This window comes from Channa argus, chromosome 12, assembly GCF_033026475.1.
Source record: "Channa argus isolate prfri chromosome 12, Channa argus male v1.0, whole genome shotgun sequence".
Lineage (NCBI taxonomy): Eukaryota > Metazoa > Chordata > Actinopteri > Anabantiformes > Channidae > Channa > Channa argus.
This window is the reverse complement of record NC_090208.1, coordinates 16,671,939-16,688,450: the sequence shown is the minus strand read 5'-3', so window position 1 is coordinate 16,688,450 and position 16,512 is coordinate 16,671,939. Positions and strand designations below refer to the sequence as shown.

Here is a 16,512-nt window from a genome sequence, read left to right as displayed (position 1 = left end):
TTTGTTTCTCATCAGTATCCATAGATGGAGTGGAGTGGAACGACGTTAAGTTCTTTCAGCTGGCCGCCCAGTGGCCAACTCACGTCAAATACTTGCCTGTTGGACTTTTCGGCTACAGCAAGCCCCCCTCATAGGGGTGAGCGGCCCTCGACTCTTCTGAACCTGACTTGACCTTTAGTTCACCTCGATCCCGTCACATCTTTGCTCACAGACCCCGCCTCTCTGAGTTGAGAGAAGAAGTCGAGTGGCTAGATTATTTTTTCCTTGTTTAATTTTATGTTCGCTACAGTGGTCTTATTTCTCTTTTAGGAGGGATAGGAGGTGGATGGGTGGTGTTGGGGTGCGGCGCTCTTACTAGTCACTTTATTGCCCCTTTTGTGTGTGTGTGTTTGTGTATGTGTGGTGGTGGGGGGGGGCGCAAGTGTGCTTGCACACGTGAATGTACAATATGTGTGTGTTTTCAGGGGCCTACAGCACAAGTTTATTAGCTAACTGCCATTTATGTTTCCGTTGTATGGAATGCAACAGCATGCATCAACTCACCATTTCCAGGTCCTTCAACTCTGATTCAATGTTTAACCCCTGACCTGTAATGAAACCCTTGAAGGTCAACTCTGATCCACATGTGCATGCTTTAAACTAATAGATACACCACTCAAATGCCAGAAACAGTAAGTCAAAATAAAATGTAATGCAGCAGGGCTTTAGTGTTTGCATGAACAAACAAAACACAAAGAGCCCCCCTTGCTTAAAAAAACATAGTCAAACAAAAGGCTGGCATGTAATAATTTTCTCCCCCATATAGTCAACCTAAACAGTACATGTGCCCTTCAAAACAGGCCTATTTCCTTTTTTCAAGGGCTTCAATATAAGAGTTTTAAATATTTCTTTCCGTACCAGAATCATTTGGATGTCTAATGCCAAACATTAAAAAAGAATATATATAAATGGGAAGTGATTTTTTTTTTTTAAATTGTGGTTTGGTAAACAATAGGAAAACCTTCCCTTTATGCTTCTTTGTGATGCGTAATGTACATTTTTGTGACGAGTTCCAGGATTCAGTACAGGGGCTACTGTAATGTGCAGTTTCTTTATCTTCTTATTTGCTATGCACTTGTGACTACATATGGATCTGAGTGTTTGCAGCTGAAATATAGATTACCGCTCCTAACAGCAGACACAACCAAATATGCAAGAGGAAAGTGAAACACCAAAATACATAATTAAACAATCCCAAACTCTACAGCGCTAATGGAAATATGATTGGAAATTTATTTATTTATTTATATTCCCCTGAGCATCTATACGGGAATAGTGGGAGTTAAATACCTGCAATAAAGCACAATGTTGACACCAGTTGTCCCCTAAATATCCTCACTTTATTGGCAACACACTGGCAGCTTTTTCTTCAGTGACAACAGCAAAACTGGTGGTCAGAATATACATGTGTGAACATTCCCATTTCTTGTGAAATGCCTTCATTTGATAAGGAAACAAAAAATGAGGGTTTCAGTTATTTTGGCACTGGTCTGCTAAATGCTTTATCTAGGATGTTGTGAGGTGATTAGTGAGTGTACAGTAACTGGTGACAAGTGTGTGTATGTGGTGAAAAAAGTAATGTGGTCAGAAACTTTAAAAAAAATTTACTAAATAGGAACTTTTTCTACCATGTGACAGAGGGCATGCATCTGGTGTGTGTGTTGACACCGTGTGTTTGTGATGTGATCATTGTCACCTAAAACTCAGATTAGGGCTGCAGTGTTCATCTTGTTTACTTTGTAGCCTGGCACAAGGGCAAAGTTGCCATTAAAAATAATAGATCGGGAGTCACATTTGGTAAGAGTCCAATAATATATCGGCATTAGTGGTTTGTAACAAAATGTTAAAAAGCTGCATTTTAAAAGCTACAGTACACTCGCCAGGCCTTGTGTCTTTTGTCACCTACAATGTAACACTATCTCCAGTGAAGTATTAGCTAAATATTTTTAAATGGTGTTCATGCCATTGTCTATATGGTTTTGTTTAAAAATAGAAAGTTACGTGCCTTGTTCAGTGTTACAGTCAGCAGGCATGTCTCAAATGTTTCTGTTGAACAGCATCTGCTACATGAGGTTTTATGGCTGAATGGTTTTTAGAGCTCACTTGTTTGTTCACTCACTGTTTAGTTAACAGCTCGTCTTTTACCACTGAACAAACGCTCTGTCTTTTGTTTATTGATCTTGAAGTACTTTTGAATGTATTAAACATTTTCTTTCTTTCTTTTTTTTTTACATGTGCTGTCATTACAAAATCAATTTTCCCTGATTTCACGATGCTAGTACAGTTATATGTATGTTAAATCTGAATTTACAGATATATTCTTAATTTCCAAGGCTGCATAAACAGTTGACAGCGAGTCTGGACACTTTTCTGTGTAAACAGTAATGAAACAGCAGAGAAAGAACAAAAGTCTGTTGGCCTCTTGAAATTTTTCTTCTTTGTGTGGCTGACAACAAGTCAAAGGCTTGGGAGACAGACTGACTTATAAAAAATTGCACAGAGGTTATTTTAATTATTCCTTAACATCAAGGTTTTTTACTCCAAACAAAGAAGAAAATAAATATTACCAAGAGATAGTACAATCATTTGGGCCCACTATAATAAATGTTATAATTTGCCACTAATGACTTTATTAATGCTAACACATAATTTTTAAATGTGCATTAAAGTTTAGGATTGAGCTTTTAGAATGCATGGATGAAAAGGATTTTTGTTTGTATATTCTTACCTTTTTTTTTTTAGCTGCACATATTAATATTTGTATATTAACAGTGGGTCACATGACTATGCTAATGTAAAGGTAGTTGCTTGTAGTGACCTATTCAGCAGGTGGAACGAAAGAAAACTCCAATTGAATGCTAATGTTTTCTTAAGGTGGAAGCAGATAGGAAACTGTTAGTTAACATATTCACCAATAATAACTATAAAGTGACTATGTGTCAATTTTGTGTTTACAGTTTGTTATTCTGCCCCCAAGTGGCTAGAAATTCTGTATATTGCTTTAAGTTAGGTCATTACAAACAATATATAAAGGAATCCAACTGAATCCAAATCCAAGTTAAGGCATTAGGCCTGATAATCTGACTGAAATATTTACACATTTTAAAGGTTTTTTTAAATATCTGTTTTGGCCTGTTTTTATAATAATTTTAACCATTAATAAAGTCATAGTGGTGAGTTATTACATTTTAAAAATATATACTGCAGGAGGTTTTTGCATTTTTAAAATGGACAGATGGATTTCAAACACGTCATTACAAAATAAACACATTTTGGAACAAAATACTTTTAAAAACCTTAAACATACAGAGTCCGTTATCTCTTATAATAACCTCTTTTAACTGGGTGCTTTTTGACATTTGCTAAATTGTATAAAGTTAGTTTTTAGGTGCCTCTATTGCTTGCATCTACTCACTGATTGAACTTAACTTTGAGTCTAAAATATTCCACTGAGACGCATTAAATGAAATCACTGCCAAACCCAAAATGTGAAAAAAAGAAATGTCTACAATATAATAGATTTGTAGGTGTTCTGGGGCACCAATAACTGAAAACATTTAACAGGTGTTAACTTGTTCTTAAGCAAGTCATTTAAGTGTTTGGAGAAATTGAATGCTTTTCTAGCAGCCACGTTCTGCAGTCTTTCTTGTCGTGCACCTTTAGACCATTTCCTCCTCTTATGGTTCACATTTTTTCCTAACATCTCTACAAAAATGCTGGTTGTTCTGTATGTAAGTCTTGAACTTGTTCCTCTGTGTTTTTACCTGTACCTCTGTACCTGTGAAGATGTAACGATGGTTCCTCTGTCCTTGAGTAGTAGTGATTAGAGATTACGAGCTGTTTGGTCCATCAGTAACCTGTGTCCGTGATCAGCAGTGTCTTTTCTCTCCACCATCCCCGGAATTACATCCCTCTGATGACGAGAGAGTGTTCTCCACCAGGTTTCCTCTAGCTTAGCTTCTAAAATCACCTGAAATTATCTTGTTTCTCTTTCTTCACAGCTTGTAAATTTGCCATCTGTCCTTTTTGGGAACAGGATTTGCCTATGAAAGCAGTAGATTTCTGCCTGACGAGGTTCTGCTCAGAGCAGAACTTCCTAGACTTGTGGACTTGTGAAGACTATTTTGCACATGCCATTGTTTCTTCAGCAGCAGTCTTCAGCTACTTTTCCTTTTGTCTATAACAATAATTATAACAAATATACTAAAATGCCTGTACATACTTGTTACATTGTATTTAGTTTTTTTTTTTTTTTTGTCCGTGTTTCTTAATTTGACATGTTTTATAGTACTGCTTTTTCATGATTACGTTTGTCAATCAAACAGATGTTGGATGAAAAGTGGAAGTGTTCATTGTGTCATTCTTTTTTTAAATAAAAAACTCCTGATTTGTATGTCCATCTCTAGTTTTTTTAATTACAGGTGTGTGTGTGTGTGTGTGTACTAAATCATAACAGTGATCAAGTTTCAATAAATGGCATTAACTGATAAAGTCTAACAAAAGAAGTAATCTCTAAAACAGACAGCATACAACATAGTGATCCAACATGTAGGATAGACGTTATTATATTGATTTTTACAGTTGCAATTGCAATCGCACAATATTTTTGTTTTATATTTTGTCATACATTTTAAATTAAATTGAGGAGTATTTCTAGCTCATAAAACGAATTAATGTGTTTTTATTGGTGATAAACCAAATCAACGCTAATACTGCATGTCAATAAATGGAGGGTATATAAAAAGTGACGGTGTAAATAACATAGTTAACATGATGCGTGTGATGCAGGTGAATTTGCTCCGTTGCTCCGTGGATGGGGGCCTCCGCTGGAGGCGTTGGAATACAAAGCAAGAGATTTGACTTCCACCTACATCCTGTTTTGTGAAAACCCGGTTACATTTACGCTGTAACACCACGCTGTGTCACTACATGTCATAAAATGCTTTTTATTTTGAACTAACAGAGCCCCCAATAATGATATCTCTCCAGTAATCTAGTAGTTGTGTGTAATTTCAATTTATCGACGGAACTGTCATATAGTGTTTTGTAAGGGCTACAGAAAACGGATAAATCAGAAAATTTTTAGTTAGAAGGTTTCAATATACTCGCCGCAGCTTGGATGTTGCACTTCCGCAGTACGCATGCGTAACGTTATCTCCCGCTGCTTGTGCAAAACGGTACACGTGAATCATCTTGGATTTGTACTTGATCTTTGGATGTGGATTCTGGGAGAACAGCCATTTTCGTCTTACAGCTACCGACAATAGATGCACATGCACAACACCGCTTTTTATACACTGAATAAGTGTTTTGTGAGGATGTCCAGTCAGTAACGCCCAACCCCGGACGATTAGAAGCATTCCCGTTTTCCTCCAGTGGCAGTCGGGGTAAGTTTAAGATGAATGAGAAGGTGACGATAGCGTTAACTTTGCCAGTGACGTTAGCCCGCCAGTGTAGCTTTTAGCTAAATTACAGATTTCAACTGTGATTATAATCGCATTAAACTAAACTCAGTGGTGTGTGAGCTATTTTTAGTTCGTCTTTTCTTGGCCAAATAACGCGAGAAGCTTAAATGAACAGGGGCAGGTCATTTAACGTTGGTTTCAAGCGGCCGGCTCCCTTCAAAGTAAAGCTAACGTCAGTCTAATAAAGAGCGTAGCGTTAATTACAGCCTTTTGATTTTCCACTGCTCTCCTGAATCGCCTTTTTGGGAAAAAAATTGACCTGTTTACATATTAGAGTACAGTAAGTTACTGATATTCGGTGTTTGAGAGCGGATATAACTCAACTTTGCGTCGCTTTATCCAACATCTAGTCTTTATTTTGGAAATGACTACCGGAAGCAGTTTGCTTTCTGTTAGCGTACTTGTCGCAGGTCTCTTTAGAGCATCATAACATCATCCTACTGCTTTGTTTAAGGAAAGCATCGCACTTGTCTTCGATGAAGGTAAAATCCGGATGAATATTAAATATATTTATGTATATATATATACATATGGGTATGAATATATGTATTTTAAACGTCGTAATTTTGTCGGTTTATCTATGGCAAACGTTACATCATTGTCGAGGACCTTAAATGTCCCTTTTGCGTTACCCAATGTTGCTGCTTAAGAAGTACCTCCATTTTACATAATTTTTATAAAATTCTTACCTGTGTATATTATAAATAGTGTATATCTGATAATTATTGCGTATTGTGTAACACTTTGAGCTTGGGCCTGCTCTGTTTACAAACACATTCGGATTTCGGATCCTGACATTTCAGGTATGTCAGTCATTTTTTGTTGTAGCATTGTCCATTTTGAACACTAGTCTCCATTGTCGGTCACCTTGGTTGATCTGCTGCCGAGCCACACGTTGCTTCCTCTGCCGGGCACAGGCCTCGACCATCCCTTCATTTATTTATTTATTTGCATCTTAAATGAAGCCACTTGAAGATGCATGAATATATGCTGACATTAACGTCTGGATGTCTCTTTTTGACGCTTCAAAGCCTCTCTCTTTGCGTTGGGAAGCGGTGAACTTGAAGAGAAATGTGAATGTTGGTGCATTGCAGTCAGTGTTTGAGGCGAATGGGAGGGGGAGAGGATGGGTGAGTGAGAGAGCCAGACAGAAACGGAGAGCCGGGTGTGGGAGGGGGGCGGAAGGGGAGAGACTGGTGCTCCTCTATCCAGGGTCAGGAAAAGGTAAAAGTCATGAAATCGCCCAGTTAGCTTCTCTGTTCTGCATCTGTAAGGAGTTCGTGTGCAGTTCACTGTCAGTATTTAGACACTTAGACAAAAACATGTCTAGTTGCTGTGCCAGACTCCCCCTACAGTTCAGTGCACAGGCCGTTTTGTAGGCCATTAAAATAGTGATATTTAAAAGTTTATTTGTGGTGACATAAAATCTGGTCACTAGTTGCTGCTTTGCCAGTTTCTAGGTCAAAGGTTGTCCTCTTGCGGTAATCTTGGTATTGCCGTATTCTAACAAGCATTCTGCTAACACACACACATTCCATCAAGTTTAACACTTTCTGAAGGGTGTTCAATAGTGACATTGACAACTATTGTTTAGCTCTTGACCTCTTTTAATTTTTAAAGAATGATATAGACATTGGAGATCTGAAAGAAAGTGCTTTACACCAGAACACTTTAGAAATTCTCTTGTTGCATTATTTTTAATATCTCTTTTAATCCATATTTACTGGCATTTAAATGTGTTGTTAAACAGTAAATATGTATTGAACTTTCACTCCATTCTCCTGTTAATGTTTTCAAATGTTTGTTCTTCATTAAGTCTTATTTCCGGGTTGTTTTTTTTTTCTGTTTCTACCACATACTGTATTTAAATTTACCTCATTTGGTAAAGGCAGTCGTCCATGGACCACAGGTTCAGTGGTTCGATCCCCGTACCCGGCTCTATGTCAGAGTGTGTCTGGGCAAGACACTGAACCCCTAACAGCCCATTCCCCAGGTGCGCCGTTCCAAGTCCAAGGTAGAAATTAGGGCGGTTTGTGTTAGGAAGGACATCCGGCATAAAAACTGTGGCAAATCAACATGTAGACAATGATCCTCTGTGGCGACCCTGAACTCACGGGATAAGCCCAAAGGACAAAGCAAAAAAACAAAAAAACTCTACTTAAATGAGCATGGTTTTTCATTATGTGAGACCTGGTAGATAAATGGTCCTGCCCATGAAAAAATGTACACAGGCAAATAATGTATCACGGTTTCCCCAGAGACCTTTAAATTTAGTGTAACTCACTGATCACCTTTGACAGGCCTGTCTCTCATTTTTACTGTTATAAGGAAACTTGTGACAATAAATAATTTTTTCTTCCTTTTTGACATTTTTCTGAGCCAGTATGTCTTATTTCCTCCCATTATATTTTGTATTGTCTACTGTTCATTCATCTGGCATTTATCTATTTTTTTCTTTTCTCACCCACCTCTGGATGACATTAGTGACCAACAGATAAAAGATGTGGTAGCACTCAACAGCTGTCAGCAGAAAGAACACCCAGCCTCTTGCTGAACAAACCAGTTTCACCTTTCTTAACATTGTGGTATTTTCTTTCCTTTTCATCACAGTGTGTATGAAATTGGGCAATGTCAACCATGGTGTATCCACGCGAAGAACCCCTAGAGCGACTAAGCCAGGATGAGATTGTCCTCAACACAAAGGCCGTCATGCAGGGCCTGGAGACGCTGCGTGGCGAACACACCCAGATCCTCAACTCACTACTTGACTGCACCCAGCCACCTGTTGCACAAGAAAAGTCTGGGCTGCTCCGCAAGAGTCTGGAGGCCATTGAGCTTGGCCTGGGAGAGGCACAGGTGACTAAATCCATCTTTTTAAGTTAATGAACAATTAAGTACTAATTTTGTTGTAAATAAATGTCATGTTTTTCAGCTGGTAAAAGTCTGCCTACCTCAGCTAACCAAAATAAAACTTTTTTTTTTTTGTCTAGGTAATCATCGCCCTGTCCAGCCACCTCAGCGCTGTGGAGTCAGAAAAGCAGAAGCTGCGTGCTCAGGTGCGTCGACTCTGTCAGGAGAACCAGTGGTTGCGGGACGAGCTTGCAGGAACACAGCAAAAGCTGCAGCGCAGTGAGCAAAGTGTTGCCCAGCTGGAGGAGGAGAAGAAGCACCTGGAGTTCATGAATCAGATCAAGAAATTTGATGATGATGTGTCACCCTCAGAAGACAAAAACCAGAGCTCTGGTGGCAGCAGTGGTGGTGGAAGCGGTGCAGTAGACACCTCAAAGGACAGTCTGGATGACTTGTTCCCTAATGATGATGACCAGGGACCAGGTATGAACAGTAGTGATTAGACATTATACACCCATCAGCCAAGACATGTAAAGTGTGTGTGGCAAGCAGGCACAGGTATTTGATACAGTACGTAGTTGGAGCCAAAGGGCGTTTTTTCCTATCCAAGTTAGGACCTGTTGGTGAATTGAGAACATTTTGCCAGAAACTGTGTAAAAAGAAATACAAACATATCTTTGTGTGGTTGTGTTTAGATGTTTCCGATTATAGTATAGCTGCAAATATTGTTGTTCATGATCATTTAGTAAGTTGTAAGTTATTGTCCAGATGAATTAAAGGTCCCCAACATTTGTAAGAACAGAGCATTAATAAGAACAGAGCATTAATGAGTTTCCCAGAGCCTTGGTTTTTTGCTTGAGAAATGTTAATAACTAATGAAATACTAATCAAATTAGTACCGTAGATACACTGAGGCACAAGTTGGTTTCTAGTTTTGACACAAGCTATTTTTTGCATAATGGGTAGACATATAGTTCAACCATTATATTTAGAAAGGAGATTCACACTGTCTAAACAGAAGTGCAGGCCTTTAAAGGGATTTTTGTAAAGCAATTGAAAACCAGTTACTTATACAGCACATTATAGAGTATATATTTTTCAGCTCTACATTCTATTATTCCAACTTTAGAGCTGCAGCACTTTTCTTTTTGTTCTCCTCTATTGATGCATAAAACCTCTTAAATACTCCTGAAGTTTCATCTTTTTATGTTCACTTTTTAATGGCAGTGTCTACACATCCTTAACTTCTAAACATATGAGGTAAACTGATCATCTCTGGGTCCTGGGTCTTCTCTTTGGGCAAAAATATTTTTTTATTATTTGATCTTTTGTTAGTTTTTTGTCCCTATCACAAAACTAAGCTCAATTTGTATATCTGAGTCAAGGAAAATTTACAAAATTTTGTGTTTCTTTCTTTACATACTTATTACCACTCTTTAGATAAGTATTGCTGTTTCTGTTGGGGACTGGTTAAAGTTGGTTATTAATGACAGGTTATGTAGTTCTGTAATAAATAAAGTAGTGCCAATATAAATTATATAGAGCAGAGAAGGAGACTTGGTGGTGGAATGATGAAGTTAAGGAGTGTATACATGGAAAGACGTTAGCTAAGAAGAAGTGGGACACTGAGAGGACTGAAGAGAGTAGACAGGAGTACAGGGAGATGCAGCATAAGGTGAAGGTAGAGGTGGCAAAGGCCAAACAAAGAGCATATGAGGACTTGTATGCTAGGTTGGACACTAAAGAGGGAGAGGTGGATTTGTACATGGTGGCGAGGCAGAGAGAGAGATGGAAAGGTTAGGGTGACTAAAGATAAGGATTGTAAGGTGCCAGGAGTGTGATGGGAAGATGGAAGGAGAACTTTGAAGAGTTGATGAATGAGGAAAATGAAAGAGAACAAAGAGTAGAAGAGGGGACTGGTGTGGAGCAGGAAGTAGCAGAGATTAGTAAGAGTGAAATGAGGAGGGCGTTGAAGAGGAGGAGGAGTGGAAAGGCAGTTGGTCCTGATGACATACCTGTGGAGGTATGGAAGTGTCTAGGAGAGGTGGCAGTAGAGTTTCTGACTAGTTTGTTTAACAAGATCTTGGAGAGTGAGAGGATGCCAAAGGACTGGAGGAGAAGTGTACTGGTGCCATTTTTTAAGAACAAGGGAGATGTGCAGAGCTGTGGCAACTACAGAGGAATAAAGTTGATGAGCCAAACAATGAAGTTGTGGGAAAGAGTAGTGGAAGCTCGGCTAAGGGCAGAGGTGAACATTTGTGAGCAGAAATATGGTTTCATGCCTAGAAAGAGTCCAACAGATGCAGTATTTGCTTTGAAGATGCTGATGGAGAAGTACAGAGAAGGTCATAGGGAGCTGCATTGTGTCTTCATAGATTTAGAGATAGCGTATGACAGGGTGCCGAGAGAGGAGCTGTGGTATTGTATGAGGACGTCTGGAGTGGCAGAGAAGTATGTTAGAGTGGAGCAGGACATGTATGAGAGCTGTAAGACCGTGGTGAGTTGTGCTGTAGGTGTGACAGAGGAGTTCAAGGTGGAGGTGGGTCTGCATCAAGGATTGGCTCTGAGCCCCTTCTTGTTTGATCTGGTGACGGACAGGCTGACAGATGAGGTTAGACAGGAATCTCCATGGACTATGATGTTTGCAGATGACATTGTGATTTGAAGTGAGAGCAGGGAGCAGGTGGAGGAAAATAAGCATTGACCAAAGTTTTAGTTTTTACACTGCTACCTTGTATCTGTCTTGCAGCACAGCCCAGTGGAGAGGTGGCAGCTCAACAGGGAGGCTACGAGATCCCAGCTCGCCTCAGGACGCTGCACAACTTGGTGATCCAGTACGCCTCCCAGGGAAGATATGAGGTGGCTGTGCCGCTCTGTAAACAAGCTTTGGAAGACTTGGAGAAGACATCTGGACACGACCACCCAGATGTAGCCACAATGCTCAACATCCTCGCCTTGGTGTACAGGTAAACTTTATATTGATATTAACATATAATTGACAACAGTCAACAGAGGAATATGGAGGTAAAATAACTTTGTAAACAAAGCAAATGTCATGTAAAACTGTGGTTAAGGTAGATCTCCCTTGGTTGTTCATGTTGGTCGTAAATATTTAACATATTAAAATAATCTCGAAAAAAACGGTATGATCACACCCAGTGCTCAGTACTGGTATCAGCATAGGGATATTGCTAATAATTAAAATGGTCAGATTTTTAACAAAGTGCTGTTGTTCTGGCTCATCCAGGGACCAGAACAAATATAAAGAAGCAGCCCATCTCCTGAATGATGCTTTGGCCATCAGAGAAAAGACACTGGGGAAGGATCACCCGGCTGTGGCTGCCACTCTTAACAACCTGGCTGTGCTCTATGGCAAGAGGGGCAAGTACAAGGAGGCTGAACCCCTCTGCAAAAGAGCACTGGAGATCAGAGAGAAGGTGAAAATGAACACCACTGTCCACTCTATGTAAATGTAATTGTAGAAAGCAGAAGTTCTTTGTTTAAACATTAGCCAAACAAAGATTAATTGAACACGTCAACTAAAATGATTTCTCCTGCAAACATGTCCATGTATCGGCATAAATGTATGTCACTTTAAACTCCAGGTGCTGGGGAGGTACCACCCAGATGTAGCAAAGCAGCTGAACAACTTAGCCCTGCTGTGTCAGAACCAGGGCAAGTACGATGAGGTGGAGTACTACTACAGACGAGCCCTGGAGATCTACGAGTCCAAATTAGGAGCTGACGACCCCAACGTGGCCAAGACCAAAAATAATCTGGTGGGGACTTTTGAATTGGACACTTGATACTGTTTATTAAGTATATTAAAAGTGAACAAAGACATTTTAAAATATACCAGTCATAGCCCAATAAAAAATATTTAAATATTTAATATTTAAATATTTACTACTCTAGTTTTTTTACTCATTCTGTGATTCTTAGATTTTTAGGTTTATATAAATGCAAAAGTTTAGACACTTGAATTATTGGTTGTCTATGCTTCTCCAAAGGCTACGTGCTACCTGAAGCAAGGGAAGTTCAAAGATGCAGAGGCTCTGTACAAAGAGATTCTGACCAGGGCACATGAGAAGGAATTTGGATCTGTCAACAGTAAGTCGAGCCACCAGTCAGACTGCTGAGTCACACCTCTGGCCGCAGAGTCACCTAGCGTGGCTCAACTGTGCACAGGAGCACTGCAGCACAGTCCAAATCTGCAGTATGCTCTTTATCACTGAAGCTATGACTTTGACAGTTGCTGTGTTTTTGAAATTCGTGTTTTGATCTGAGCTCGGCCTCCTTCTGCCTTATGTTTTCTCAGCAGTTCAGACGATTTTTTTTTGGTATTAATTATCGTTGGTGTTTCGCTCTTATCGAACCTAAGCCTACCAAACCTATATGTGCTCACATGTCATGTGTGAGAGAGCACCTTGGTTGGAATTTGGAATTACCTTGGGTGTGAAGCGGGGATGCTTATTGAAACCACTTGTGTCTAAAAGGACAGAGACGCCTCAGTCCAGTCTGAGTCATTTATTATGTTACTCATTTGATGGCATGGATGTTATTGCTGTATACCAAAATAGCATTTAAAAGATCTCTGATTTGTCCTCAATTTGCAGATGACAACAAACCAATCTGGATGCATGCAGAGGAACGGGAGGAGAGCAAGGTCAGTTGTTTAGGTTGACATTTATTTAGTATGATATTGTCTACACACATTCCTTTATGGAGAGCAACATAACTGTAATGAGAACAGCATACTGCATAAATTAAAACAGGGACATTTTTAAATAGCTGCTTAAAGACCAAATTTATTTATTCTGCTTTCTGCCTCTTTTTATCACCCTGTCCTTCTTAAATGATCCTCTATAAATCTCAGGGCAAGCGAAAGGACTCAGGCCCATGTGTAGAGTATGGGAGCTGGTATAAGGCGTGCAAGGTGGACAGGTGAGTCAGATAATTTAGATCACTAAAATATAGAAGCAGGGGAGTAAAGTTTTAATGAAACTGCTAATTGTCAAAGGTTTTGCAAAAAAATTATGTTTGGATGTTTATATGCTATAAACGGACCAGAACAAATTTACACTAGCCAAGTATAAGGCAGTGTTTTGTGTTCTGAATTACAGAGTTCAAGCCTGTAAGTGTCCAGAATGACCTTGTATTCCATAAAAAAATAATAATATGGTGTCAGTTTAATGACAGAACAACATTGCATTGTTTGTTCTCACTTTTACAGTATTTGGTTTTGAGAACTGTTCACTGATGTCCAATTGGGGAAAAAAACATGTTCAACATATTATTTTAAAACTGGTTAAGGCTTTAGCTAGACTATGTGCTGTATTGAGTAGTGCTGTTTGAAATCTTTTTGTAGCCCTACAGTGAACACTACCCTTAAAAGCTTGGGAGCCTTGTACCGTCGCCAGGGCAAACTGGAGGCAGCAGAAACACTGGAGGAGTGCGCCAGTAAATCACGTAAACAGGTGCCACAAAAACTCTCCGTTACTGTGTGTCTGCTTGAATTACTGCTGTTAGATTAGTTGATTCTTTTCAATGTTTTTTCCCAGGTAGCAAGTCTAAGTAGTCCACAGACATTCCAGCTCTAATTTATTAGCCCATAAACTAATTTAAAGTTCAGTGAGGAAGCGAAGTGTGTACACACGTTAACATCATACACTAATCATCCAATCTAAGCTATTTTGAAAAAAGCCATTTTTTTCTTCTTGTTTACTGTCAATCTTTACTTTGTTCATATTGTTTGTCTCTAATTCTCTTAGGGTATTGATGCTATTAACCAGAGTAAGGTGGTGGAGCTGCTAAAGGATGGGGCAGCAGGAGGAAGTGACAGACACAGCAGGGATGGAATCAACGGACCTGGCAAACAGCGGGGGGACAATGAGGGCGAAGACTCTGCTGAGTGGAATGGGGTCTGTATATCGATATGAATTCATTTAAATAATAATCACGTGAGGAAAACAAAACCTTGCACATACACCTGTGGTAGTTCTATTAATGCCCTTTAATATGGCTCCTTAAGTCTTAGCCATAATTAAACCAAAAGCTCCAGACAGAAGTTCTGTCTCTCTACTCTGCTGAGTCTTAACAGGGACTTTCATGTTGAGTGTTTTCAGTAGGACGTTTTTTCTTCAGGATGGGAACGGGTCTCTGCGTCGCAGTGGGTCCTTTGGCAAATTTCGTGATGCCCTGATAAGGAGCAGCGAGATGTTGGTGAAGAAGCTGCAAGGAAGTGGACCTCAAGAGCCACGCAACCCAGGGTTAGCTTTTTGTCTGTGTTTAAGTCTTACCTGATGTTGTGATAATGCAGGAGTTAGGTGCTGAGCTGCAACTAATGATGCTATTGTTAACAAGATGTACTGTAGATGAAAGCTCTTGAAACTCAGAATACCTTTAGGTTAATCTAGTGACAATTGGGATTTTATTATTATTTATTTTTTTAAGTAAAAGAATCCTTACAAGTTGATCCATTTATAGTTTGATCATAGTATGATTGTGCTTTTCTGCTCAGAATGAAGCGAGCAAGCTCACTCAACTTCCTCAACAAGGGTACAGAGGAGACCACACAGGTAAAGTCATGGAAAACATTTTTTTAATATCTCAAACACACACACAATATATTGAAATTTCATTTTTGCTATTTTGTTAGGATGCCAACTCTGGACTGTCAGACTGCAGGGGACTTAGTGCTAGCAACGTGGACCTCTCCAGACGCAGCTCCCTGATTGGCTAGAGTGAGGGTGGGAGTCGGAGACACAGAGCGGCCCGATGAGGAGAGGCTGTTTGCAGCTTGGTTTGGTCAAACAAACACACCTAAAGCTCAAAGACATCAGACACTTGCACCTGCAGCATATTTTTGAAGAACAATCGATAAAGCATTATGTCACTAAATATCATCTTATAGGACACAGTCACTGCTGCATTGCTGTACAAACCGCTGCCATCGATCAGAAAAGAAAATATTTAGATACATTTAACAGCATGCTGCTTACTAGAAGGTGGAATGTCTGTATCCGAACGCCGTGTGTTTTTGACTCTTAGCACTGTAGCAAAGCATCAACTCCACATGGTCATGAGTGTATTTCCTCTCATGTTCAGACACTCAATCTTTTGTTAGCTAAACATACTCTAGTTTCTCTTCACAGAGAGGCTTTGCACTGTGTATGTTTCACAAGTAGCATGAAGTATAAGCTGATTCTAACCACCCTTCAAATTCGTGTTTCAGATGGTAAAACTGGTGCAGTCAGATTAGATTTTTACACTAAAATGAGGATAAAACCAATCTCTGGAGATTTACTGAAAACAATAGCACTAACCATTTCAACCTCACTTTTTGCCTTGTTTTTTTATGTATATATTGTTTTAAATTATTAAATATTTCATTCTTTGTACATAGTGCAAAACAATTTTGTTTTTTGTTTTTTTTGTTTACACTTTGTTGGGCTAAAGAAGGTCTCAGTTGGGAAAAAAAATTATATTGAGCAAAAAGAGGGAGGAATGAAAGATGGAAAGAAAATATCGTACTGAGGAACTTAAATGATATGAATGATGAGAAATGAAGTACCTCAATCCCTGAAATTTGCTGACAAATGAAGTAATGCACCAGACTATCAAGGCTTTAGTCTGAAAAGTTATAAAGCACCATGAACATCCCAGTACTGTATATGTTTTTTTCCATAGGATCTTCTACTGATCAGGCTTGAAGAATTTATTTTTTAAATGACTTTATTTTTTTGTTGTTTTCTTTTTGGTTGATCTTGCAGTAACCAAAATAAATAGGAGCTGGGAAGTTAATTTGTAAGGAAATCTACTAATAAACGTCCGTTATTTCTTCCTAAATATAGTTTACATGGTAAATCCTAAATCGAGCACTGCAATTGCTATCAGATGCCATTCACTGCTGTGTTTTGTGTGTGCTTTGTTTTTTGTTTTTGTTAGTTTTTGCTCGTCTTAAGAAAAACTTCCAGCATGTTGCCAGCCAGCTACAATCACAAACAAAATTTAAAGAAAAAAAAAACATTTTATGTTTACAATCATTAAAAATATATTGAAGGCATAATCAGACCTTCTTTAATGCTATCTTAATTACTTGTAGCTGATTGTATAAGCAGTCATGTGATTCCTCTTGTGAGTTTTTTCCCTTTGATTA

At 39.0% G+C, this 16,512-nt stretch overlaps 2 protein-coding genes across 4 annotated transcripts in view; both read left to right on the top strand.

Annotated features, from left to right (window-relative positions):
• Nucleotides 1-4,432, top strand: part of LOC137137296 (phosphofurin acidic cluster sorting protein 1) — a 51,573-nt gene extending 47,141 nt beyond the window's left edge. For both annotated transcript variants that reach the window (XM_067523404.1, XM_067523403.1), the window contains exon 24: nt 16-4,432. In XM_067523404.1, coding sequence (XP_067379505.1) covers nt 16-134 — 119 coding nt within the window. In that variant the 3' untranslated portion in view covers nt 135-4,432. The remainder of the gene's footprint in view (nt 1-15) is intronic.
• Nucleotides 4,433-5,225: 793 nt separating this feature from the next.
• On the top strand, nt 5,226-15,754 carry klc2 (kinesin light chain 2). Of its 2 annotated transcripts, none has more exons than XM_067523395.1 (14): nt 5,226-5,426; nt 8,115-8,360; nt 8,495-8,837; nt 11,104-11,320; nt 11,602-11,791; nt 11,960-12,133; nt 12,365-12,464; nt 12,971-13,020; nt 13,231-13,298; nt 13,723-13,831; nt 14,126-14,275; nt 14,499-14,623; nt 14,875-14,932; nt 15,013-15,754. In XM_067523395.1, exons 2-14 carry the CDS (start codon nt 8,133-8,135, stop codon nt 15,094-15,096), a joined length of 1,896 nt encoding a protein of 631 aa, XP_067379496.1. In that variant the 5' UTR covers nt 5,226-5,426; nt 8,115-8,132; the 3' UTR covers nt 15,097-15,754. The 2 variants fall into 2 exon arrangements, with proteins under 2 accessions (XP_067379496.1, XP_067379497.1); XM_067523396.1 differs by lacking the exon at nt 5,226-5,426 and adding an exon at nt 5,830-5,986.
• Nucleotides 15,755-16,512: the final 758 nt, after the last annotated feature.

Bases quoted from the DNA above. Each gene is read 5' to 3' on its own strand.
- klc2 (XM_067523395.1), top strand. From the start codon at position 8,133: ATGTCAACCATGGTGTATCCACGCGAAGAACCCCTAGAGCGACTAAGC. The intron at 13,299-13,722 runs GTGAGTCAGATA...ATCTTTTTGTAG, and splicing joins AAGGCGTGCAAGGTGGACAG to CCCTACAGTGAACACTACCC. The intron at 14,624-14,874 runs GTTAGCTTTTTG...TTTTCTGCTCAG, and splicing joins CAAGAGCCACGCAACCCAGG to AATGAAGCGAGCAAGCTCAC.